The 25467-nt window shown below is 54.8% G+C and overlaps 1 protein-coding gene across 5 annotated transcripts in view; it reads left to right on the forward strand.

The window, feature by feature from the left end:
• HDAC4 (histone deacetylase 4) overlaps positions 1 to 25467 on the forward strand; it is a 244201-nt gene that overhangs the window by 117786 nt on the left and 100948 nt on the right. For all 5 annotated transcript variants that reach the window (XM_060151668.1, XM_060151671.1, XM_060151670.1 and 2 more), the window contains one exon: positions 13451 to 13695. In XM_060151668.1, coding sequence (XP_060007651.1) covers positions 13451 to 13695 — 245 coding nt within the window. The remainder of the gene's footprint in view (positions 1 to 13450; positions 13696 to 25467) is intronic.

A 25467-nucleotide genomic window follows, 5' to 3' on the forward strand; every position in this document is an offset into this window, starting at 1 on the left:
CGGGCTTCAGTAGTTGTGGCTCACGGGCTCTAGAGCGCAGGCTCAGTAGTTGTGGCACACGGGCCCAGCCGCTCCGCGGCATGTGGGATCTTCCCGGGCCAGGGTCAAACCCGTGTCCCCTGCATCGGCAGGCAGACTCTTAACCACTGCGCCACCAGGGAAGCCCCTGCATTCAACCTTGATCGCAGTTTCCCCGAGCACGTAGTTCTAGCTTGGCAGGTGTCTCTGCACGCTCAGAGCTGGTTCACTGTTTTCTGGCTGTTTCTGTGCGTCCCTTGTCGGGCAGCCTCACTCGTCCTCAGGGTCTGCTGACCTTTCTCTCTAGTGTCTGTGGTTCCACTTTGAAATTGTCTTGATTGTTGCTGTTATTGGTTTGTCTCCCCGCTTGGTTGTGCCTTCCCTGTCTCCCACCAGTCCTGGAAATGCTCAGCCATCTGTCTTCAGATGCTGCCTCTGAGGTCTGACCTCTGACCTTCACAGTCAGTCGGGGGCCCACACTTTGGAACCGACACCGGGCCTGAATTGCAGCTCTGACCTCCCTGCTGGGTTGGGGAGCTGGGCTGGAGGATGGGGGGGCTGGTGTGGGGTGCAGTGAGTGAGAAAGGAGAGGAGCAGGGGCCTCACTGAAATGACGGTCTGATTTAAACAGAAACATTGACATCACCTAGATTCTGCCCTGGTGTCTTACCTCTCTCCCCTATGTGCTCCTATCCTACAAAGAGCTTTTTATTTCTTTGACAAAGGAAGAGAAGCGAGTGTGGGAGGGGGGAAGATCTGACCTAACTCCTTGTCAGCCGCTGCTGTGGGATCAGCACTCGGCCTGGAGGAGGCCCTGTTTCTCCCTCTGCATTAAGTAGACGCATTCTTGTTCTTCGGTGCCTCATAAAGCTGGCGTGTCTCTGCGTCCTGTTCACAACACCTGAAGCTGAGAATGCGTTTTGGCTCCGTGTCTGCGGGCACCCAGGGACCCCTCACCTGTGCTGCTGTGAACACAGCAAGTTGGCGGAGCGGAGGCCGGGCCGGGGCCGGGCCAGCGCCACTGGAAACGGGCAGGCGGCGGGCTGCTCCCTGCAGGCCTGACTCTGCGCTCCTGGCGTTAGAGGGGTGCGGAGATATGGGTGAGGCCCCCCCACGGGGTCACAGCCAGGGAGGATGGAGGACGGCTCCCGTCTTTCCTTTTCCTCCCAGTGTTTAGGCCACTGTCCTCCACGCGGGTGACCACACTGCCCGCCCTTTGCAGACGGTCCTGGGACTGTCAGCCCCAGTCTGTTTGTTTGCAAACCCCAAGTCTGTCTCAGTTGACGGGGTTTCCAGCCTAGGACCCAAAGGACGCTTGTGGGTTTGTATTTCTAGGAGAGGGAGAAGAGGCTGCGGCTCCTTCCCTTTGGGGTCCTCACATCGTGATCCCTCGTTACCAAGGGTTCCAATCAGGCACCTTCACTTCTGGTTAAGGCCCAAGATGGAGCTTTCCAGTATCTGAGCACGTTCAGCCCTCTGTTTTTATCCTTTATGAATCTACAGTTGATTTTGCTAAAATTAACCTGATCACCACAAAGGGAAGTTCCTGTTCACGTGAGAAGGAGAATTTTCGTCCGTAGGTCGCTGGCCCCTGCTGCTGCCCCGTGCCTGCGAGCGAAGCGCGCTTCCCTCAGACGGTGACACTCCTGGATCCCGTCCTCGTGTTCTGGGGGCAGAGGGCAGAGTCTGCTCCGTGGGCCCTGTGGGCCCTGCGGCCTGGGAGGGCAAGGCTGTAGCGCTGGCTGATCCAACCTGACGCCGGGCCGGGTCTCCTCCCCTCTTCTCTCCTCGCTCTGTGGGAGCTCCTGGAAGCTTCTGTAGGGCTGAGCGGCCCGAGGGCTGGACCCTCCAGGGCAGGGCTTGGTGCCCTGCGGACTGCAGAGCGGACAGTGCTGGTGGTGGAGGCCAGCGGGCTTGTTCTCTGGGGCCTCACGTCTGGGCTGCCGGGAGCCGGAGCCCGGGCGCCGTGGGCACGTGTCCTCACGCATGTCCGTGCCCTCTGTCTTCAGTTGTCACTTGTGGGGATGCCGAGGGTGAGCCGGCGCCCTTCTGGGGGTCTCTCCCGCATCCTGACCGCAAGGCTTCATCTTGGGTCTTCACCACCCTCAGTGAAAAGCACTTTCTGGGCCCACTTTTGGGGGAAAGGTGTTCAGGAGCCCGGGAGGCAAGATGGGCTCAGCTCTGCCCGCCTTGCCTGGACGCCCATCCCGCTGCGTCAGCCACCCCGGGCTCTTCTCCCTGCGTTTGTGCGGCCCCTGCGACAGAGGCCTCCAGGCTCGAGGCTGCATCCTGGCCCCGTGATGGACACTGGGCCACACGCACGGCCCCGGCCACGCGCCTGCTGGTCCCCCGGTAGGATTTGAACTCGCACCGGCCCCGCCCCCCTGCTGCGTGTGTGTGATCGTGTCCTCGCGCTCTGACCCACACTGGATGTTTGACGGACCAGGTCTGTGTGCCGTGGGCCCCAGGAGCCGCTGACGCAGGGGGCCTGGACTGGATTTCTCTCACTAGCTTTACTTGGAAACACCTCCCTGGTGCCTGGAAGTGGAGGCCGCAGAGCTGGTTTCCACGCACAGTCCCCCCTCCCGCTCTGCTACCCCCATGGTGGCTTGTGGTGTTCTCGCTGGTGTCTGCGGACACTCAGGGCAGCCCAGCGGGGACCTCTAGGGAGGATCGAAGTGGCTGTGGGAAAGACCCCCCTGGTGGGGGCACTGACTGGGAGGCCAGGCCTCAGGGTATTGATGGCCTTAGACTCTCTGCCAGGGAGAAGCACTTTGCAAACTTGTCGCTCGGGGGCGTGGCATGAGTGGGTGCTGGTGAAATCTGACTTAGGTGAAGAGACTGGTGTGAAACATCACCCTGGCGTTCACGGTGGCTTTATCTTTTTAGCAGTGAAGATAAGATTTCTGGGATTTTCGGTCTCTGCCTCTGCTCAGCAGGCCACGTGTGGCTTCCTGGTGCCGGTTGGGTGGTGCAGACCCGGCCTGGCTGTGCCTTTGGGGCCATTGTCTCGGCCGTGAGAAGAAGCTCGCAGAGCTGATTCCTGTGGCTGCCCCAGCCCCAGGAGCTCTTCAGGAAAAGTAGAGTTTTCTCCCATGGACAGCACTGGACTGCAGGGAGCTAGAGTGAGCCGGCGATCGTGGGGGACACCCGGCCTGTGGTCAGGACGGAGTCCAAAGCCGGAGCCATGGGCGTGGAGGTCAGGGGTCAGCAGGCCCGCTGGTGTGGGAGGTGCTCTCAGAGCTCCGGAGCGGGGTGTGGGGGGGGTTCTCGGGCCGCAGGGGGTCCTGATCGCCCGAGAGCTGCTGGAGTCCCCAGGGGCGCCCTGCTGTGTAGCTGAGCAGGGCGCGGGCCCTGTTGTTTCCAAGTCCCCAAGCTGCTGCCGCCGCCCAGCCTGAGATGAGAACCACCACCCCAGGGTGACCTGCGGGCCCCCAGCTCTCCCTGCTCTGCCTTGTGTCACTGTTGGGGTACCTGTGGTTAGCACCCATTTTGGAGTCTGCCGGTGACATTTGCTGTGTGGCCTCGAGCAAGTCACTTAGAGTCCCCGAACTTCCGTTTCGCCACCTGTCAAATGGGGATAACGCTGGTATCCATCCATATCCTACAGTGTGCCCGTTCACACGTTGAGTGAGCCCAGGCCAGCAGCCCACAGGACTGTGATCCCGTCGTGATGTCTTTACTGACCTGGAGGAAGCGGGGGGAGGTGTGCCTGCCCCAGATATCCCCTCCTACCTCCAGCTTGGAGGACCCCGTGCCCTGCTCCGGTATATTTCTCATTGCTTTTGAAGAGGAATCAACTCCCTTCTTGTCTGGAAGGCAGAAGCATGGGTAAGCCAGGGCCGCTCCCTTCTTGACGTCTAGATGTGTTCAAGGAAACCGCGTGCACAGAAAACACAGCTCAGAGGGTTATGTGTTTGTTTTTTGTTTTGCGGTACGCGGGCCTCTCACTGCCGCGGCCTCTCCCGTTGCGGAGCACAGGCTCCGGACGCGCAGGCCCAGCGGCCGTGGCCCACGGGCCCAGCCACTCCGTGGCACACAGGATCCTCCCAGACCGGGGCACGAACCCGCATCCCCTGCATCAGCAGGCGGACCCCCAGCCACTGCGCTACCAGGGAAGCCCTCAGAGGGTTATGTTTAATAGACTCCACGTGTGTCACATCTCTCTCCCTGCCCCAGACCAGATTAAAAAAACCCTCCTATATGTACACGTATAAATACTTCCATATATTATACGTTTATTTCTTTCTTTACATTTTGATCTCAACTGAAAACAAAACAATGTAAAACATAACAGCCTGTTCTTGCACCATAATATTTTTTATCTTTATGTTTCAAGCATAATTTATATGATAGTGGGTTGTTCGCATAAGTTATCTCTTTGGCATTGCTTATATACATCTGAAGGAGGCAAAAAGAAACGAGATGCATGCTCATCTGCGTAAGAAGCTGAAGTGGGGGTCACTTGTGTTTTTACATTCCCTACAGAATATTTTTAAATGTTTACATTAAAAAGCACTTCTGGGGCTTCCCTGGTGGCGCAGTGGTTGAGAGTCTGCCTGCCGATGCAGGGGATACGGGTTCGTGCCCCGGTTCGGGAAGATCCCACATGCCGCGGAGCGGCTGGGCCCGTGAGCCATGGCCGCTGAGCCTGCGCGTCCGGAGCCTGTGCTCCGCAACGGGAGAGGCCACAACAGTGAGAGGCCCGCGTACCGTAAAAAAAAAAAAAAAAGCACTTCTGCACCTCATTTCCCTTTCACACACACGCACGGGCGTGCGCGCACGCACGCGCGCACACACACACACACACACAGTTAAATAGAATAATTGTAATTCAGTTAAGAGCACCTTTGGGGAAAATGATATTGCATATAAATCAGTATTTTGAATGGAACTTGATTGTGACTGCTCAGCCCTTTTGAATGGTGTTTTTAATAAATTGTGCACCAGCGTTCCGCGGTGAGATGACAGATCGAACACGGGTATCTAATTTCACTCACTTCTGAAATTCACAAAAGCGCCAGTAAAGGTATATTCGTTATAAACCATGTCACCCCGAAACCTAGATGATGGTCTCTACTGTTTCCCACTAAAGGGACCCAGTTATCCTTGGAGACACGTCTGTTTCCTTGTGGGGCCCAGGAAGTGCAGGGAGAGCCCGGGACACCTTGTCTCAGCTGCACAGAGAGCTGCTCCCGGGCGGCCTGTGGACTCACAGTGACAGGGCAGCCTTAGGACAGGAATACAGAGGCTTAGTTCACCATGGTCCCGAGAACCAAAACCCTCCTCCCTGATCACACGTGGAGCATGCTACAGGGCCAGCTTGTTCTTCTTAAAAATTGACGAATAAAGGAAGAGAATCAAGCGCTCGCCCTGCCTTTCTTCTAAAAACCCTTTGTGAGAATAACAAGATAGTTGACTTGGGACGCTTTCTCACTATAGAAGTAATGTAGCTAGCAAATCAAGAGGGGTGGATGGAGCTAGAAAAGCCCTGTTTACAACAATGAAGACATCATCGGTGAGCACGTTAGCTGCCGATAACACAGGAGCCTGAGGGGCACAGGACCTCTCCAGGGAGGCGGCCCTGACAGCAACCAGAGCTGCATCCTCTGGGCCTTCAGACCCCCTTCCAGCTCCCAGGGAATCTACACATCAGGCTCAGTCAGCACAGGACGGGTGACCAGTGTCTTCAGCCCATCACCTGGAGGGTGCAGGGGTGAGGGAGAAGGTGGGGGACCTTTAGATTAAAAAGAATTCAAAGGGTATGTCAGCCAGTTGCAGTGAATGGACCTTAATTGGGTTTTGATTTGAATAAAGTTTCAAAAATGTGTATGAGACTCTCTGAAAAAATGGGAATACCTTCTGGCTATTTGATAATGTCGTGGAGTTGTTAATTTGTTCTGGGTAGGTTGATGGTATTCGACTGTGTGTTTGTTTTGTTTTGTTTTGTTTTTTTGCGGTACGCGGGCCTCTCACTGCTGTGGCCTCTCCCGTTGCGGAACACAGGCTCCGGACGCGCAGGCTCAGCGGCCATGGCTCACGGGTTTAGCTGTTCTGCGGCATGTGGGATCTTCCCGGACCGGGGCACGAACCCGTGTCCCCTGCATCGGCAGGCGGACTCCCAACCACTGCGCGACCAGGGAAGCCCTCGACTGTTTTTTAAGAGGTCATTTAGAGATACCGAAGGCCTTATGGATAACATGCTGGGCTGGCTGGTAGGCTTCCGGATGATCTAGAAGGAAGTGCAGCTGGTGGGTGTGAGAAGAAAAGGTTGGCCATGAGGTGGCAGGTGGCTGATGGATCCTTGGGAGTTGATTATACTGTTCTCTCTGCCTTTGTGTGTTTTTGAAATTTTTCCCTAAAACATAAAAATATATATTCCAGAGAGATGTTATCAGCTCACAAAGTTGGGGGAACAGAAGAGGAAACAACATCACCAACAGTCCGAAAGTTGGAAAGTAGAGCCATAAGTCTTAACCGATTTGTCAGTTTGGGCAGAAAAAGCCAGATTCCGAGCCTCCTGTCAGTGCAACCAAGAGCCCCGGGGGATAGATGCCACAGCATCCTCGAAGAGCAGCCCCATGTCCTGCCCTCCGGGACAGGAGCAAAAGGGGGCTGGGCCAGGTGGAACGCAGGCTGGCAGAGAAGCAGACGCCCCGCTGTGCTGGGCGCCTGAGCCTCGAACCAGGGTGCCTGGTGCGTCCTGACTAAGGCCAGCTCCCCACACCGTCCAGCGAAGCTCAGCGTTGAGAACCCCTCTCTGCTCGCAGCTTCCAGCTAGGGTTCATGCCTCCACTCGTACTCAGGGACGCATCTGCAGAAAATATGCAAAACTCGGTGAAAAGCTTAGAGCAGACATTTAAGGAAATCTCGAGTAAAGCTGAGCGCTAGACACAGAAAAGGAAAATGGAGAGAGTGAAAGAGAGAATCAGAGCATCGCTCCAGGAGGTTTACCACCCAGGAAGTTTCGGAAGGGGAAACAGAAACAAGGAGATGAGCAAAACAGCCGTAACGTCTTACGGAAAAACCCAGACAAACTTTCTGCCCAACCCAGTAACTCAGGGAAATTCCCCGCGACTGGAGAAACTGAGCAGGCCAGCTGCATGCCCCCCACGGCGGAGGAGGGAAGAGCCTCACCAGGCCACCTGCTTCTCAAATCTCAGAACACTGGGGACAGGGAGAAGGGCTTCTGAACATCCAGAGGAAAGGGCAAGCACAAAGGGTCCAGAGCCAGAGCCGCTCCGTGCTTTTCTCCGTGTTGAGAGCAAGGCCGTGGATCGCTGCCTTCACCGCCCCGGAGAAGGTGACTTCCAGGCTGCAATTCTGTACACAGCCCAGGTGCTGATAACGTTGACAGGGAAGTAAGTGCATCTTCGGACGTGAAACCTCACATGCCTCTTGGAGCCTGAGTTCCTGTAGAAAAAGAATGAACCGAGAAAGAAGAATGAAGAGTGGGGTAAAGGGATCAGGTGGTCGACTCTGGGACAGAGACCAGTGGGATGGATCCCAGGGAGGGGGAGGGGGCCGGCCTCCGAGGGCGGCTCTGCAGGAGATTCTGGGCCTCCGGCTGGACCGGAGCTCAGCAGCCGCTGGGGCGGGTGTGGGAAGGGGGCTGACCTGTGAGGACCTTACTTACCAGGCGAGGCAGGTCTCTCCGTGGGGCCTCCTGCGAGCCTCTCACCTGGAGGACAGCCTGGGTGGAGCAGCGGCAGGACACAGGGCAGTGCTGGCCCGCGGACGGCCCCACCGGGTGCTGCACTGGGGGTGGCCCTTGGTTTCCCGGGGGTCACTCTTGACCTCTCCCGGACAGAGCTCTTTTCTGTCACCTGTCCTAGAAGCTGAAGGCAGCCTGAACTGCGACTCTGTCTTTTCCTGGGAACCTTTGTCACCTCCCATCCCACTGCTCCTGCACTCACCGCGGTCACGTGGAGGACACATGTTTAGGGATACATCTGTAGATGTTATAACCAGAAAGAAAAGCAGGGATGCTGAACGAAGTCAGAACGTTGCTGGGGGCACAGGCGTGTGACGTGTGGGGCATGGAGGGCGATGCTCTGGTTCTGGTTGAGGTGGGGGGGTGACTGTGTCACCCTTAACCTTCTGTTCTCCAGGGTGTGTGACACATTTCACCATAAAAGATGAAAATATTTTGAACTCAGTTCTACGTTTCCTATATACCCATCCCTTTCTTTCCCTTCCTCCGCCGCCCCCTGCAGTCTTTTCTCTCCCTAACCACACACACAGACAAACGTCATGGTAAGGGGAAACCGTGGCTCCGTGGATGAAATATCTTTTATTGTCCCCTAGATTTGAATGAGTCGTTCTTTACTTGAACAGACCCTAAACGTCGGCCCTGTTTTCTCAAGAACAGTCCTTCTCTTTCTTTCCTGTCTATATGATGACATGAAATGGTGTTATGAAAAGAGGACCCAACCCATGTAATGGAAAATTACAGTGTCCTTCCTTTTTTCTGATCATTTATTTTAAAAAAATAGAGACTAGCAGATTTTTTCTATTCTGATTGAGAACTTATAACTCACAGCCCAGGCTTGGCCATTTCTTATTGAAACTCTGAATATAGTCTTTGTGCTTCTACTAACGTCATGAGTCTGATTGTATTAATATGTTTCTCAAGGCGCAACCTATAAAAGCAATTTCCTACTCTGCCATAAAATATTCATGAGAATACAGGCTTTTTTGTCTTGATGCTGCATTCTTTAAGTAGAGAAGCTTTCATTGTTTCTTCAGGGCTCTTTGGGTCAAAAGCACCAGCAGCTTCTGTTGGGAACTCATGGCATTTCAGAGAGTTTTTGATACAGAAATAGCCCGCGTCATGTTTGACGCACCCGCCAGCGATGGGAATGAATGGGGACTGTGGGTCTGATGCCACAGCTGGCGCTCAGGCCAGGCCTGGGGACCGCGCGGCCACTTTCCCACCCGCCTGGCTTCCCGAGGCTGGGCGCACGAAGTGGGAGGAGGACCCTGCCTGCGTCCCCCGGCCTCGTGTAAGTTGCAGTGTTGGTCTGCGTGTCTATAAACGCAGTGCTGTTTTCAGAGGTGAAGAAACGGCAGGAGCTGGTCGCGGTGCGTCTGACGGAGGGGATGTCTAGCTTTGCGTTCTCTTTGCTCTGCATTTGACTTTCTCTAGCAGAGGAATGAAGTTTCATGTGAAACCTCAAAAGGGTCAACCCAGGCAGGACCTGCATCCCTTTCTCACAGTAAATGTGGAGGGAACGTGGTGAGAACAGGGATGCCTTGGGCCGAGGACAGCACGTGCCCCCCGCCCCCCGTGCCCCCCTGTTCCCTTCTGTCTGTTCACTGCAGGCAGAAGGGGCTGGCCGGGGTGGGGGGGGTCTCCTCGCCACCCTGCGCGCCCACCCCCAGGGTGCATCCGCTCCGGTGTCTGTGGCATGACCAGGGGGTGTTTCCTTCTAAGGTTCCCTACGCCTCCAGACACAGAGGAGGCTGAGAAAAGGTGCAGTAAACAAAGCGAGGCTCAGCTGGCGGGTGGTGGGTGTCACGCCCCTCCCCGCCCTGCCGCCCCATCCACAGGGCCTGGTCCTGCCCAGCCCTCCGCGAGTCCTCCCGCACTGCCCCTGTGGCCAGCGCCCCTCCCGCCTCAGAGATGCAGCCCCGTCCTCACACCTGGGGAAGGTGTGAACCCTTCCCCAGGCCTTCCCTCGGCCCCACTGCCCCCTCCTGCCTGTCTTCACATCAGACCTGCCACAGGCCAGTGCCCAGCACAGAGCAGGAGTGTTTCCGCAGAAACGTTTGGCCCATCTTATTTTTGGAGTCAATAAAAAGGATCCCTTAAAGTTGTTTTATGTTCCGTTTTTGTTTTTTTTTTTTTGCAGTACACGGGCCTCTCATTGTTGTGGCCTCTCCCATTGCGGAGCACAGGCTCCGGACGTGTAGGCTCAGCGGCCATGGCTCACGGGCCCAGCCGCTCCACGGCATGTGGGATCTTCCCGGACCAGGGCACGAACCCGCGTCCCCTGCATCGGCAGGCAGACTCTCAACCACTGCGCCACCAGGGAAGCCCTGTGTTCAGTTTCTGAAGACGTTACAACTACTAGACATTTCTGATGGTCCTCCTGACCCCGCCTAGGAAGAATTAGAAGTAGGGAGAGGGTGTGTGACAGTGAGTGGTGGATGGGTCGTCTTCTGCCCAGCATCGTGGGGATGGCCTTTTTCCTACATAGTGTCTTAGGTCACCTTGGCACGTCACATGAGCGGGGACCACGTCTGACCACCCCTGCTGTCAGGGCAAGTGAGATGATACTGCTACAAAATGCAGGCAATATGGTTATTTCACAGATTCTCTGTGGTTATTTTCTTAAGCTAAAATTCCGTTCCCTGACCAGACAAGCAGAGTGTAAGAGACACCGCAGCCCAGTCTCACCTATGACTATGGATTCAAATGTGCGTAATGAAACGGTCATAGGCTGAAGGCATCAGCGACTCTTTGTGTGTGTGTGTGTTGTGTGTGTAACCCAGGAAGACCAAGAGTCGGGTTTATCCTTAGAAAGCAAAGGCCAACTGGGACTTCCCTGGTGGCGCAGTGGTTAAGAATCCACCTGCCAGTGCAGGGGACACGGGTTCGAGCCCTGGTCCGGGAAGATCCCACATGCCGCGGAGCAACTAAGCCCATGCGCCACAACTACTGAACCTGTGCTCTAGAGCCTGCGAGCCACAGCTACTGAGCCAGCACGCCACAACTACTGAAGCCCGCACGCCCTAGAGCCCACACGCCGCAACTACTGAGCTCATGTGCCCCAACTACTGAAGCCCGTGTGCCGCAACTACTGAGCCCGCGGGTCTTGAGCCCGTGCTCCGCAACAAGAGAAGCCACCACAGTGAGAAGCCTGCGCACGGCAGCAAAGAGTAGCCCCCGGTCGCCACAACTAGAGAGAAAAGCCCACACGTAGCAATAAAGACCCAACGCAGACCAAAAAAAAAAGAAAGCAAAGGCCAACTAACCTGAGGAGGTCTGCTAAGTAACTCACCTGTAATCCATGAAGGAACTGGGCAGGTTAACCGGTTAATAGAAAAACTTCTTGAGCCCATCTGTGGATGCAGAAAGGGAGCTGGAAAAACCTGCCATCGTTCACAGTTACAGTGTTTCTCAGGAAGCGTGCAGTCCTGTCATCAGTGAGAGCAGGGGATGCGCACCACCTCTCCCCACCGGAGGAGGAAAAACACGAACTGAATTTCCTTTAAGACGTCAGGTCACTTTCTCTTTTCTCTAAGTCTCTTTCCTGAGCCCTCCTCCTCGCCCTCCATAGTATTCTGTTCCTTAAAAGAACGTCTGAAGCAAATGGGGGGAAATATTGATTGAGGTTTTATAAAACTGGTGTTGTTTGCACTCTTTTTCCATTTTCTTATATTACATGATAAAAGTGATCAAAAAAAAAAGAAAAAGGAAATTAATAAAAGCCAGTCTTTACCAGCTGGTGTGCAGTGGAGGTTGGTGGGATCCACCGGTCCCCAGGCCTGTTCACCAAAACAGTTCATGTGTGCAGATTTTTCTCACGTAAACATCAAATAAAGACCTCGCCACACATCAAGCCTCATCCCCCACTAGAAAAAAAGAAATACATACATTTAAAAAGTTGGGGGAAGAAACCGAAGAAAAACAGTCAGCTGGTATTTATCCCAGGCTTGTTAGGGCTTCAAAGAGGAGAATTAAATATTTTCTGAAACTGCTTGAATATTGAGGATTTTTCTCCATTCCCTGTGGCCAGGTCCCAGGCATTCCTTGCATGGAAGCTGCTCCAGGCTCTGGGGGCCTGGGGTGGAGGCCAGGGCTTGGTCCCGGGGGTGGGAGAGACAGTGACTTCAGCCCCAGAGCCAGGGCCCCGCTCTGCCCCAGGCAGCGCCCTGCACTCTTCCAAGGTGAGCGGCCCTGCAGGTGTGAGGCCACGTTCTAGTCCAGGGCTCCAGGGCTCAGGGAGTCAGCTCGGGGGTTAGAACCCAGGGCTTCGCCTGGGCCTCGCCCCACCTCGCCTCACTCATCAGAAGGATGGTTGGCATGGGACCTGCCGCCTGGCAGTGACCACAGAAATGCCCTCTCCTGAGGGGTGGTTCCACTTCTGGGCTGTTTTTCCAGAATCTGTGGACTGTGGGGCACAGACTTCCTGAGGGACTGGGTTATGTCTGGCCTGTGAGTGGCCCACGCTCACTTAGGGAGCCCCCAGGACGAGGCCAGGTGTGTCCGTCGCAAGGCCTGACCTGCAGAGGGTCTAGGCAGAGGTGCTAGGATGAGGCTCCGTGCCAGGTGGTGAGGGGCTGGCATTGGCGGGGCCCGTGGGTGTTGAGTCTGGGCTCCCACTGGAGCCCTGAGCCCCCCCGGAGGGCGAGGCCCCAGCCTCCGGTCCCCGGGTCTGGTCTGTGCCGTTGCGTGAGCCCAGAGCAAGTTGTGAGGGGGGCTTTTTGGAAGGGACAGGGACCATGGGCCTCGGTGCTGGGCTGTCTTCCCTCCTCTCTCTACGAGCAGCGCCCGGGGCGCTCACCTGCGAGGAGGGGAAGCAGCATAGGGGCCTCGCAGGAAGTAAGGGGCTCCCCGCCGGCGCCCCTCGGCTTTTCACGCGCTGTCCTGTCACGGTAGGAGCACCCACGTCGGGTTATTTTGTGAGGTCCGTAATTTAAGGCTCGCTTTCTGCACTCTTTTTCTCACTTTAGTTTGGTATTGATTTGTAAGCCTTAGGATCGATTCAGCGTCTGTTTCTAATCAGAGTCACTTGTGGCTCTTTCTCGGCCGTACATCAGTGCAGTGAAGACAGTCCGTTTCCTGGCACAGCGCAGAAGCACGTAACCCTGCTGCGCAAGCTGTGCGGGCGAGCTGGGGGAGCGTTTTATTGGCTGCAGCCGGTAAACCTGTTTTCCAGAGGGTGCTCGCTTCACCATGGAAACGCTCTCCCCGTCCGGAGCGTCCGTCTGGACCACTTAAGTGGCACACACTGTCCTGTGGTTCCTGCATACAACTCTTCTGTGTCTTTGTGAAAAGGAGAAGAAAAGCATGGGCAACTTGCCTCTCTACTTACGGGTGTTCAGTGCTCTTTAGAGCCTTTTTCTTGCTTTTTCTCTTCATCGACTTTCAAAAAGGATGTCAGAAAAGGCTGCTGGGGCTGCAGCAAGGTCCTTTGAGAGAGCAGGGGCCCCTCCGTGGAGGGTCGGGTGGAGGGAAGAGAGTTTGCAGGAGTGTGCGTCCTGGTCCAAACGTCCACTGATTTTGGCCCGAGGGATAGAAACCTCAAAGGCCTCCGGGTCGTGCCTTTTGAGCCTGTTGAGGGAGGGGGTGCAGAGGCGTCCAAAGCGTACAGTGGCCCTCAGCGTGTGGGCACCCCGACTGTTGGCGGCGGCTCTCTGCGAGGGTGGGCGGGGCTGGGGGCTCCAAGGTGACCAGCGCTCTGTGCTGTGCTCTGTCCCGCAGTGGATGTGGCCTCGGCGCTGCCTTTGCCAGTGGCCCCCCCGGCGGTGCCCATGGACCTGCGCCTGGACCACCAGTTTCCGCTGCCCGCGACGGAGCCCGGCATCCGGGAGCAGCAGCTGCAGCAGGAGCTCCTGGCCCTCAAGCAGAAGCAGCAGCTCCAGAGGCAGATCCTCATCGCCGAGTTCCAGAGGCAGCACGAGCAGCTGTCCCGGCAGCACGAAGCCCAGCTCCATGAGCACATCAAAGTAAGTCGCCTGCCATCCGCCCCCGGGAGCCCTCAGAGCCCGCACGCTCTTTGTGGCCCCGTGGTTCCCGTGCTAATAAGGACCGTCCCTGATAACCAGCGGTAGCGCTGAGATTGACACACAGCCCTATTCCTTGCTGTGCAGTTAATACCTGCGTGTCCAGCACTTGGGCACTGGTTGAGTAAATTGGGGCAGATGTGGCCAATGGTGGGAACAGCATTTAAAGTCAGGCTGTAGAAGCGTGCTTAAATTAGGGGAAATGCTTATCATCTGACTTCATCTACAGAGCTAAGGTACGTCCGTAAATAGCGACATTACCCGCAAGAAGAAACACCCGTGTTTGCAAATCATCTTTATTTTCTTCTTGGGACTTGTCTGTCCACTCTTCATTTTTCCCACTGACTCTTTATGATTTGAAAAAGATATTAATATTTACTTTTCATTTAAATGGAATAAGAAAACAACTAACATAGGTTGTTTTTTGGTACATACTCTCTGCATGTATTTAATCTGATCTCAGACTTCAAAAGTCAACCTATTAGAAAGAAACACGCATTAGTGATGCATAGAGAAGTCACGTCCTGTGGTTGAGGGACCAGTTATGACATCTGTGATCATAACGTGTGCTCACTGTACTTGGGAACGTGGAGAGCAGTGCTGTCCAATAGAGATGTGTATATATTAAAATTATATAGGTAATTTTACATTTTCCGTAGCCACCTTAAAACAGCCAAAGAAACCAGCTTGTGTAAGTTACTTATTGCCATGTAACCAATTACCCAAAATCTCTGAGCTGGGTAAAGTAACCAACGTGAACTATCTGAGGGCTTCCGGGGGTCAGGAATCCAGGAGCAGCCTCACTGCTGGCTGTGCCTCAGGGTCTCTCGTGAGGTGCTGCTGAGCTGCCAGTCAGGGCTGTGGGCTCATCTGAGGGCTGGGTGGGGCTGCAGGACCCACTTCCCAGCTGACTCCCGCGGTTGTGGGCCGGAGGCCTCAGGTCCTCCTCACGTGGGCCTCTAACAGCAGCTTCCCCAAAGTGGACACCCAAGATCCAGGTGACCAAGAAGGCGGCCTCGGTGTCTTCCGGCCAAATCTTGGAAGTGACAGCCCCCAACCCTGCTACCTTATTCTACTGTCATACGACCAGCCCTCCGAGGAGGGGCCCAGACAAGGGGTGAGTACCAGGAGGCAGGGATCTCTGGGGTCACTGGGAACCTGGCTGCACAGGGTAAACTAACTTTAATGTATTCTATTTAACCTCATATTTCTAAAATATTATTTCAACCTGTGATCCATATAAGTGGTTTCGTTCACGCTAAGTCTTAGTGAACCGTCGCAGACGAGACACGTGGAGCACATCTCCGTTTGGACCAGCTGCATTGCAGCCACATGTGATTAGTGGCTACTGGATTGGACAGCAGGGATCTGGAGAATTAAAAGCCCACATGCTTCTGAGATGCCCTTTCCATGGAGACCAACACCACCTACGGCGGGACGCCGCCGAGGCCGGCCTCGGCTTCCTCGTTAGCCTGCGCCCGGTGCCGTGCAGAGTAGCCGCGCCCTGTCTGTTTCTGCCTCTGGCCAGCTGACAGCTGCACCCGAGGCCATGGGTCTTGGCAGTTTTGTTGCTGCCACTGCTGCCTTTTGCCCTGACCCCGTGGGGCTTCTGAGGTTGGCAGTGGACAAACCAAGGAGAGAACACTGTCCAGAGCTGCTGGAAGTCCAGGCCTCGTGGCTTTGCTTGTAGCGTTCTGAGCCAGCGAGTCCTCCAGCCTGAGAGGTCACCTGTCTCCGTGGAGACGCCCCCGCGGCCATCGTGGTCCTCTGCTGTTTAATAAGCGCTCTTGAGTTTGGGGTGGAGTGGTCGAGGGTCCGTGGGAGCGAGCGGATGCGCTTTGCTCCCCTGATGCGAAGCGCCCGCTCCCCCTGGCTGTTGGGAGGAGAGGGAAGCCCCGTGGGATGGGCTGTGGGATGCAGCCTGGACCTGCCCTGCCGGTGGGGAAGCCAGCGCCTTGCTCACTGCTGCTGCTCTGTGCGGTGCAGGGGAAACGGGGATGCGGCGGGGGTGGGGGTGGGGGGGCCGGGACGGGGTTGGGGCTTCCCGCTGAGGCCCCGCCCCGAGGGGTCTGGCTCTGAGCATCGCCCGACAAGGTGCCTGCCTTTCAGTACTGACAGAAGCCCCCCACAGGCCGCCCCTTTCCTTTTGTCTTTGAAGCTGCAGCCTCACATTTCTGTGACCCCTAAAAGCAATTTAGAAGCTCATCCTTGGCTCTCTCCCGACCAGTAGCGCTGCTCGCCCACGCAGAGCGGACTTCCTCGCCTCCTCGCCTCCTCGCCAGCCGGCGTTTTGGACTTTGGCCCTCACTGCCCCGTATCTTTTTTTTTTTTTTTTTGTGGTACGCGGGCCTCTCACTGTTGTGGCCTCTCCCATTGCGGAGCACAGGCTCCGGACGTGCAGGCTCAGCGGCCATGGCTCACGGGCCCAGCCGCTCCGCGGCATGTGGGATCCTCCTGGACCGGGTAACGAACCCGTGTCCCCTGCATCGGCAGGCAGACTCTCAACCACTGCGCCACCAGGGAAGCCCAACTGCCCCGTATCTTGATCTCATCTCAGAAGCCTGAAGGATCACTGCAGTCTTGTGTCTTTCCGGTCCTCTCAGATACGTCCCCCTTTAACCGGGCTCCTGGTGACCAGGGGGCCCACACTGCCCTTCATCTTGGGAGGTGGAGCCCTGTGTGTGCCCCTCCCCCCCGTAGGTCACCCATCCACGTGCCTACCTGGTAGCGGGCAGCCACCCACCTCTGGCATCTGCGGGCCCGGCACGGCGCCTGGCTGAAGAAGGAACTCGGGATTTGCACTTCTCTCTCTGTTTTCACTCCCCCTCGCACCGTCGTCCTCACTCAAACAGCCCCTGATTGAGAGACTGTACCGGAAACTGGCGATGGTGGGTTTTGTGCTGACCAGGGTTAAGGAAGATGCTAGTTGCTTATGTTCTCGTGTCTGTGTTGGTGGAGTCTGTAGCTTTTACAAGACAAAAATGAGAAATTGCGACATCAGCGACCTCTCGTGTGTGAGGGGTTGCACAGATCAGCAAGAAACATTAGGATCCCTGCTTGAGCCCGGTTGGTGCTTCCCCCTCAGGGCGAGACCGGGCTTCCCGCTGTCCTGGGGCCTCGGCCTGCGGGGGCTTTTTCTCCCTGACCCCCAGTTTCTCTCCTCATCTGGGGTTCCAGGAGTTTGTGTCACCTCTTTGAGAAGGAACAGAGTCTGCCTCCTGGGTCCTCCTGTCAGCACCTGCAGACTGTGCAGAGAGGGTTTGGAAGTCAGGGGTACCCCGACGAGCTACCCCTGACCCACGGGCTGGGTGCTCCCAGAGATGGTGGGAGCCCGAGAAACGCAGCTCAGGAAGCATCTCAAGGTTACATGCTCTCTGCATTCTAATCGTTTGTTGTTTCTCCACTTGAAATGGAGATCATTCGTCTGAAGCCATTTAAACGATGTAACTGTATCGTCCCATCAGTCGGCTTCTGCTTTGATGATTTACGCTCTTCACAAGGTATCATATTGTTAGTGACGTTTGCCAGTGGTGTTTGTCAGACGGATTTCTGGAGCACACAGTCGAATTAGTGTCATTAAATCATCAGTGAATTTGAGTAGGATTTTATAGTTAAAAAGGGAAGAATTTTTAAAATGTAACTAAAATTGTTAACCCTGGGTAAAGAAGATCTTTTCGAGGGTTTCGACACGCAGTGTTGCACTTGTACTAGACGCAGTGTCTTTGTTGGTCATGGCTGATTCGGGAGCCCCGTTCCCCTTTCTGTCCTGCGCAGTTAGTTTTCTTCTCCCCAGAATGGGGTCCAGGCAGCATGATCACTGAGGCCCAGGGCTGTGAGAGTAGTGAGTGTGGTGTCCGGGTGTTTATGTCAGCTGGGATAGCCCAGGTGATCACCTGGCAAATGTATGTCAGCTGGGATAGCCCAGGTGATCACCTGGCAAATGTATGTCAGCTGGGATAGCCCAGGTGATCACCTGGCAAATGTATGTCAGCTGGGATAGCCCAGGTGACCACCTGGCAAATGTATGTCAGCTGGGATAGCCCAGGTGATCACCTGGCAAATGTATGTCAGCTGGGAAAGCCCAGGTGATCACCTGGCAAATGTATGTCAGCTGGGATAGCCCAGGTGATCACCTGGCAAATGTATGTCAGCTGGGATAGCCCAGGTGATCACCTGGCAAGTGTAGCATTACCTAGATCTGCTGCTTTGGGGGTTTGTCGTGTGTCATTTTGAATTGTTTTAAAATGTTACCAAGGGAATCCCTATTTCCAGTGTTTCTAATGGAAATGTAGTACAGTGTGAACAAGCAGAAGCTGTCCCTCCCTGCTCTCCCATCTGACTCCCCAGCCCCAGGTCTCTGCCGGCTTCTGCCAGTAGAAGTTTGTAGATGGTCTGCTTCGTCCTTGCATTAAAGATCCCACGGGGTGATTATTTCCCGCTTGCTGGAGAGACTAGGCCTTCGCCCTCCATCCCCGCCCCCCCCCCCCCACGCATACACTGCCGCCCTCCATCCCCGCCCCCCCCCCCACGCATACACTGCCGCCCTCCATCCCCGCCCCCCCACGCATACACTGCCGCCCTCCATCCCCGCCCCCCCACGCATACACTGCCGCCCTCCATCCCCCCCCCCCACGCACACACTGCCACTTTGCGGGTGCTTCATGTACTGAGACCATCCTTCTGATTAAAGGACCATCAGGGGCTCCATTCTTGTGTCTCTGTGGGTGCCTGTTGCCGACACACACCATGCCATGGCTTCATGACCTCTGATACAGCTCTTAGCTTTCCCTGGAGTTAGCGATTTCCTCCCTTCCTATTGGCTGAGCTCCCTGTGTTCCGGTGCAAATCCAGTCCCACAGTTTGAGAAACCTGTAAGCTCTTCTCACTGTGGGCAAACGCTGGTGATCATGGCTACAGTTTCAGTCTTGTACTGCAGACTATCTTTAAGTATAATGATGTAGTAACATGAGTTTTGCATTTCATAGTATCTGAAATATGAATCTGTTATACCTCTAGATCAGGATCAATGGTTTAAATATTTGCTTTTTGCACAGAGGAAAACAATTACAGCATATAAGCCAGCACAAAGTCCTTCCTGCTTGAGTGGTGATGGCCACTATTTTATAAGACCACAAAGAATCTGTTACATGAGTGTCTCACTCAGCTTTGGCTGCATAACAAACTACCCCAAATATCGTGCTTACTACAGTAGCCTCACTTCCAGTCTGGTGCTTGGCAGCTGGATTATGTGCTGCTTTCTGAGTTCCCAGCTCAGCAAGAGGGCAAGAGTGGTTTAAGCCTCCGTGTAAGTCATGGATGCTCTTGCCTCGCTGGCCAAGGCAAGTCTGAAGGCCAGGGTGAGAGCTCGTATGGGAATACACCCAGAGGAATGGATATTGCAGGGCTGTGACAGACCCGGCCTGGAGCGCAGTCACCTTCTCCAGGAGGGATCCTCACCCTAGTCCAGGGAAGGCGGGAGAGGGCGTGGTAACAGTGATTCTGACAAGAGTCGGGTGCACATGAGGAGGGCTCGGGTAGGGGGACAGTGAGAAGTCGGGGTGCACCGTGAAGAGAGGAGGAAGGGGACAGGGCTGGGGGTCTGCACGCTGGGAGCCCTCCGTGCAAGCCAGAATCCCTTGGCCACCTTCTGAAGGTTCTGGGTTCAGGCATGCCGCCCCTTGACCTCCGTCCACGGCAGTGATGTTTCCATAAATGTGTGGTTTTTTGCTGTTTGGTAAATACTGACAATTTTGTATTGGGAATGTATCGAGTATTCCATTTCACTGATGGAGACGTGGTGAGCACTTCGGAGTAGAACGCGACGCTGACCGTGCCGTCTGGGCTGTGCCTCTGGGGTGCTGCCGGGTCTCATCTCCAGAGTTCTGATGACAAACCTGCTCTCCAGTCCTTCCTGCAGGCTTTGTTCCTGTGAATCCGTGTCTCCTAAAAAGCGCCTTTCCTCTTCATGGTTCCGGGAGGAGTGGGAGTGAATGCCTGTGTCCACTCAGCCACGCTCACCCACACGTCTGACCTCCTCATTAACCGTTTGCTCACAGCGTCCTCCCCACAGATCTCCCTGGAGCCTCCTGCACCCCGGGAGGAACACCTGTGTAGGTAAACGGGAGGAGGAGGGGGAAGGTCCCAGGCCCCTGGACTCCCCAAGGCTTGTGTACCAGAGAGGAGCAGGGCCCTGCTGTTTGCGTCCCAGACAGTGTCGTTTTTTACAAGGATGTTTTCATCATGATCTCTTTCTGATCGCCACAGTCATTAACGTTAATTATTGAATAATTGCAAATCACAGGGAAGATGTGATTCCAGCGCTGTTGGCTAGGACGGCTGTTGCATTCTGTAGTGGATTCCCGTAACCTCGTATTATGTACGTTGTGCATGTGTGTATCTGTAGTTTTATGGAATTGGGATTATACTGACATGTGGTTTTTATTTATTGTTAACATTTCCCTTTACCATTACATACACTTCAAAAGCATGATTTAAACGGTTTTATTGTAGTCTTACAATGAACCCCAATGAATTTAAATAAGTGCTAATAGTTGAAGAGTTGAACATTAAGGTCATTTCCAGTTTTTCTTCTGTTTTTAGTGTCCTCGTTCATGAATCATATGCCTTTGTCTAAACAAAACAGAAATGGTATTGCTGACCCAGGATAAGTCCTTTTCTGTGGCTTTTATTTCTTGCCATGTTTCTTTCCAAAAGCTACACCAGGTCCTGGGTATGCATGTGTCTCTCTGTCTGCCTGTCTCTCTCTGTCTCTCACACACACACCCCCCTTGCTTATTCCCAGAGCAGAATAGTAAAGCAGCAGTAACCATGACAGCCAGCACTCGCTGACCTGTCCTAGGTGGTGGCTGCCTCTGCGGGGCGCTGCAGGGCACCCTCCCTCCCACCCACAGCCTGCTGCGCGGGGCGCTACCTGCCCCCGCCTTTTCCCTCTTCCACGGTCCGCACCCAGCGGGCTGGCCGATCAGTGACTGCCCTCCCAGAGGAGAGGGGCCAGGGCTGACCCCGCAGTCTGATGCGTTCGTGGAACTTGTTCTATTTTGATTCTGTCTGCATTTCTTCTACCAATTATCGTTTTCTTTGCTGTTTTTCTGTTGCAATGCTTGCCTTTTTCTCATCAGTGTATGAGTGTTCTTTATAAACTGGCGTTATTTCAACGTCCATTATATTTTGTCCATTATCTGCTTGGCCTCGCCTCCTTCACAAAGCAAAGCAGTTTTTTAAACGATGTAAAAAATGCCAGCTCTGTCCCATAATCAGCGCGTGTTTATCTGGCCGAGTCTGCCTCCGGCCCCCTCTGTTCCTCGTACCGGCCCCACCCTGTGTCAGCAGGAGCCTGTGCTGGTGTTTCAGGATCCGACCGTGTAGGTCTCCACTCCCCACACATTTGTTCTTCATTTTTAATTCCCTCGGCTTGTCTCCGGGTGAGCTTTCATTTTTCCAGGTGAGCATCAGAACCCTTTCTCATAACGTCCCCCAAAGTTGCTCTGGAAGCTTAATTGAAGTTGCCGCAAGTTAATAAATCAGCAGGACATGTACTAGTAACTTTCTACTGTTAACTGTCTAATCCAGGAATATGGAATTACCACCTGTGATTTGAAGCTTCTTCTGTCCTTACGAAAAGTCTTGTCTTATTTTCTTCATATAAGGGCTGTAGATTTTATATTTAATTATTCTTGGGTATTTTATATATTTTCTCCTGTTATGAACAGAATGTTTCTTCATTTTATTCTCTACTTGGTCACTGTCAGTGTAGAGCCCTTGATTTCATTATTATTTGTTAGCCAACCAATGTCTAGAATTTTCTTCTTAGCCCTAAGAAATTTGTAATTGGTTATTTCATGTTCTCTAAGTAGACAGCAATGTCATCTGCAAATTATTATTATTGTTTCCTCCCTTTTTGTTTCCACGCATTGACTAAAACTTCTGTAACCATGTTGGGATCTTGGGAAGCTATCTGTGACAGCACGTGCGCCAGGGGCCCTGCCCACGCCATGGACTGCGGTTGAGTGGCTGAGGCTGGACCCTGGGTGAGGGCTTGCCCTGGGTGTGAGGCTTGCAGGAGAGCTAGGCAAAGCCGGGCCTCTGCTCCCTGTGCTGGGGTCTCCCTTGGGTTGCGTGGTAGGCGCCCTCTCCAGGCCTGTAACCACTTTCCTGTGGTGTGAGATCAGGCAGCCGCACTCCGGGGCAGGTGACTCCCCCAGGGACAAAAGGCCTTTCCTGGGTCCTGTGTGGAGAGACCTGGCCTTTTTCTCCTAGAAGAGCTTGTTGGCAGGGTTGGTGCTGGACACAGTTTAATCGCCACCTGAGCTGTTTTGTAGTTTTCTAGTGCTCAGCAGGTTCTGGTCATTTTCATCGCAGGTGAGTTTGCCCGTTCCCTTTGCCGACGCAGGCTGCTCTCTCCTGGGGCCCGTCAGGTAGGACGTGGGGAACGTGGAGGAGAACCAGGCTCCGCCTTCGTCCCCAGCGGCCGTCCAGGGACCCCGAGGGCCCGGGGCACACACACGGGGACCTTGCTCGTCCTCAGTCTCAGGGCTGTGGTCCTCCTGACCCGACGGAGCCAGAGAGAAGTGGCTGCTCGTTTTTTTTTCCCTTTTCTTTATGGAAAATACTTAGTTTTTCCCGTACTCATTTTTTTCATTGTGGTAAAATTCATATAACATAAAGCTCATCACGTGACCATTTTAAAGTGTACAATTCAATGACGTTTAGCACATTTACAATATGGTACAACCGTCACCACTGTCTGGTTCCAAACCATCCTCATCACCCCGTGAAGGACCCCTGCGCCGGGCGGGGTTTTAGACGGGTCCGTCCTGCCGGCACCAGGAGCCCGTGGGTCCACGGGCTGTGAGTGGGCGAGGAGCTGGGGGTGTTCCTGGCGTGGGTGCCACCCCCGCTGCGGCTCCGAAGCAGCCAGAGTCCAGAGTCGGGGCTGAATCCTGTGACCCTGGTGCTGCAGCCTCCCCGTCCGCACTGCACGGCGGGAGCCTGTCCTGACACGTCTGTCCCAGGTGCCATCCTGGGAGACGGGGGCTCATCTCCCCCAGTTCCTGCTTGTGGACCAGACTGCAGGCCCCGTCCTTCGGGCAGGTCTCCTCAGAATAAATCGCTTCAGATGAAAACGACTGTGTGCACATTACACATTCTAAAGCGTCTCACCGGGTCGCCCTCCAGAAGAGTTCCTGCTCCTTCCAAAGCTGTGTTCAGCCTGGATGTCCCTTTCCCAGGCCTCGCAGGGTATTTCCAGTCTAATGGGCAAAAACTAAAAACGATTTCTACTCTTTTATTTGCATGTCCTTTTTTACTAGTGTGTGTGTGTGTGTGTGTGTGTGTGTGTGTGTGTGTGTGTGTGTGTGTGTGTAAAGTCTGTCAGTGTGATTTGTGCTGTCTCCATGGACAGGAGAGAGCTCTAAGAGCTATTTAGTTGAGCATGTGACTCTTTTCCTTGAAGGGAAAGGGATAACATTGAAAGGAACCTGGTTTTATGGCCCTGGGAGCCAGGCCATCATGTTTACTCTCTTTATTACCTGTCCCAGGTAGCTGGAGAGATGTTACCTGGGGCCCCGGCTTCCGGGTCACCTGAGGCAACTTTTAATGAGCCTGCAGGACGCACTTAGGTTGCCATAACCCTGGTACCTGGGAAAGCGCGTGGCAGCCAGAAGCCCTGCGTCATCCCTGAGCCCGTCTGTGCCTAATTAACGGGCGTACGGCAGGAATTGCTCATAAACCCGGCACTCTGGGTTTCTAGGAAGTTGTTTACGGGCAGGTGGATGGCCTTGTTTGACCTGCTGCCCCAGGGGGCATTGATGGCCACTCGGGCTGCCACGCTGGGCCCGGCTTTTCCTTTGCCACCAAGCGTTCGTGGCACACGAGAGTGCCGTGCTTTGTAAGGCGCCCTGCTCACCTTTGACAGTGCCCCCTGTGCGCAGGCTGCCTGCAGTTGTAGAAGAGAAGGGTCGTTTTGTGTATTTCCAAAGGCGGCAGCTGCAGAAGTTTGTTCTACAAAGAAAACCGTCTCTTGCGTCGGCGTGCGACATGGTTTTTATCCCATTCCTCCTCACTGGCTCTTGCTGATAAATACACTGGCTTTGATCTGGCCCAGTACCCTCACGGGCTCGCTCAGACCTGCTCTCTGCAGAGAGAAGACAGGGTCAGACACAGCCTGAGTCTTCAGTCAGCCCTGAGCCGCCACAGGAAGTGTGTCCCGGTGGTGGTGAGCCCGTGGAGGGAAGGAGCCAGGATGCCCTGCAGACGGAGGGGACCCGCCACTGGTCTCAAGGGGATGCAGCTTCCAAGACACCCCACCTGGGAGGAAAACGCGTGTCACACGAATGGAGACTGGGTGGTGAGGGCGGAGGAAGGGGAGGCCGGCCAGGCTCTCCCTTGACCACTTTCACCCATCACTTCTCCCCTCCCCCTTCATGCTCCCCTCCCCCCAGCGCGCACGGCGATGTCCAGTCCGCAGCTTCCGCAGAGTCCAGAGTGCCGGGTGTCTGTGATGCCGGCCTTCCTCTTGCTGACCGGCATGTTGATGGCTGGCCTTTTTGTCTTTGCGGCATTTGAGTATCCAGATTTGGGTGGGAGCGTGAATGACACATCCAGGGGACCTTCTGAGAACGCTGAGGTACCATGAGGCCAGAGGCAAGAGTGATTCTGAATGTACTGAAGTGAGGTTGCCTCTTCGAGCTGAGCCAGGAGTCCAGTGAGATAAAGATGGACATGGTTCCGTTTTGAGGATCCCATAGGGAAGAATAGTTGAGTCACAAATGGTCCCTAGAAACTGTGGCCAGGTAGCACGTGAGCCTGGAGGTCAGCACCCAGGAGAGGATGCTCTCTATCAGAAGGGACCTCCGAGGGTCGGCGGGTCTGCCCTGTACTCCCCTCAGATCGTGGGCCACGTGATGCCTTAGAAGTTTCTTGACCATCTTTGAAAAACCTACACGGCAAGCCCATTGGGCCTTTGATGCACAGAACTTCTGGGTTCCAGTCCCAGGTGGACGTGGACTTCACCGTGGCAGCCCCGTGTCCCCACAGCAGTCCCGGCTCCGCACTGTCCGTGCCAGGCTTCTACAGTGTCGTGATCTGGGGCATTTTGGGGAATCGGAGTTGTGGTTTCTAATTGCTCCTTTCATTAACACTCAATGACGATATCGTTTTTCTGGGAGTTTTGTCTTCCTGTGAACTTTAATCCTGGGGTCTGGGGTGGTTGTTTCTAGTATCTTTGTAATGACAACTGAGAGACCTCACTTTCCTTCTGGGCTCTGGGTGAAAAGAAAATATCGTGAGACCTTTCTGCCTGCGCCTCCTTTACACGTTAAATGAGCACTGAGCAGCTGAAAGGAAACCCGGGGCTGTACCTAAGGCAATCTGGGGGTGCAGGGATACCACGGGGGCGAGGTTCTTCCTTCTGAGATCCGTTGTTCAGGACACGGCCTTGGCTTCCTGACCAGGCAGCCCTCTGAGTCGTCCGCCTCTGGAGGCTGGCCACGCGGGCGGAATCCCAGAGCGGTGGGCAGTGGCCTGGTGACAGCCGCTAGGGGCCTTTGCCCACAGACACAGCCATGGGGCCCCCAGGCAGGACTCTCTGAATCCGTAAGGATCCACAAGTACTTCTGGCAGAGGCACCTTCCTCGGCGTGCGACCCTGTTCTGGGAAGAGCAGGTAGCGCAGCTCTGAGTACTGCCTCCTGGAAGA

The sequence above is a fragment of the Lagenorhynchus albirostris genome, chromosome 6 (assembly GCF_949774975.1).
Source record: "Lagenorhynchus albirostris chromosome 6, mLagAlb1.1, whole genome shotgun sequence".
Lineage (NCBI taxonomy): Eukaryota > Metazoa > Chordata > Mammalia > Artiodactyla > Delphinidae > Lagenorhynchus > Lagenorhynchus albirostris.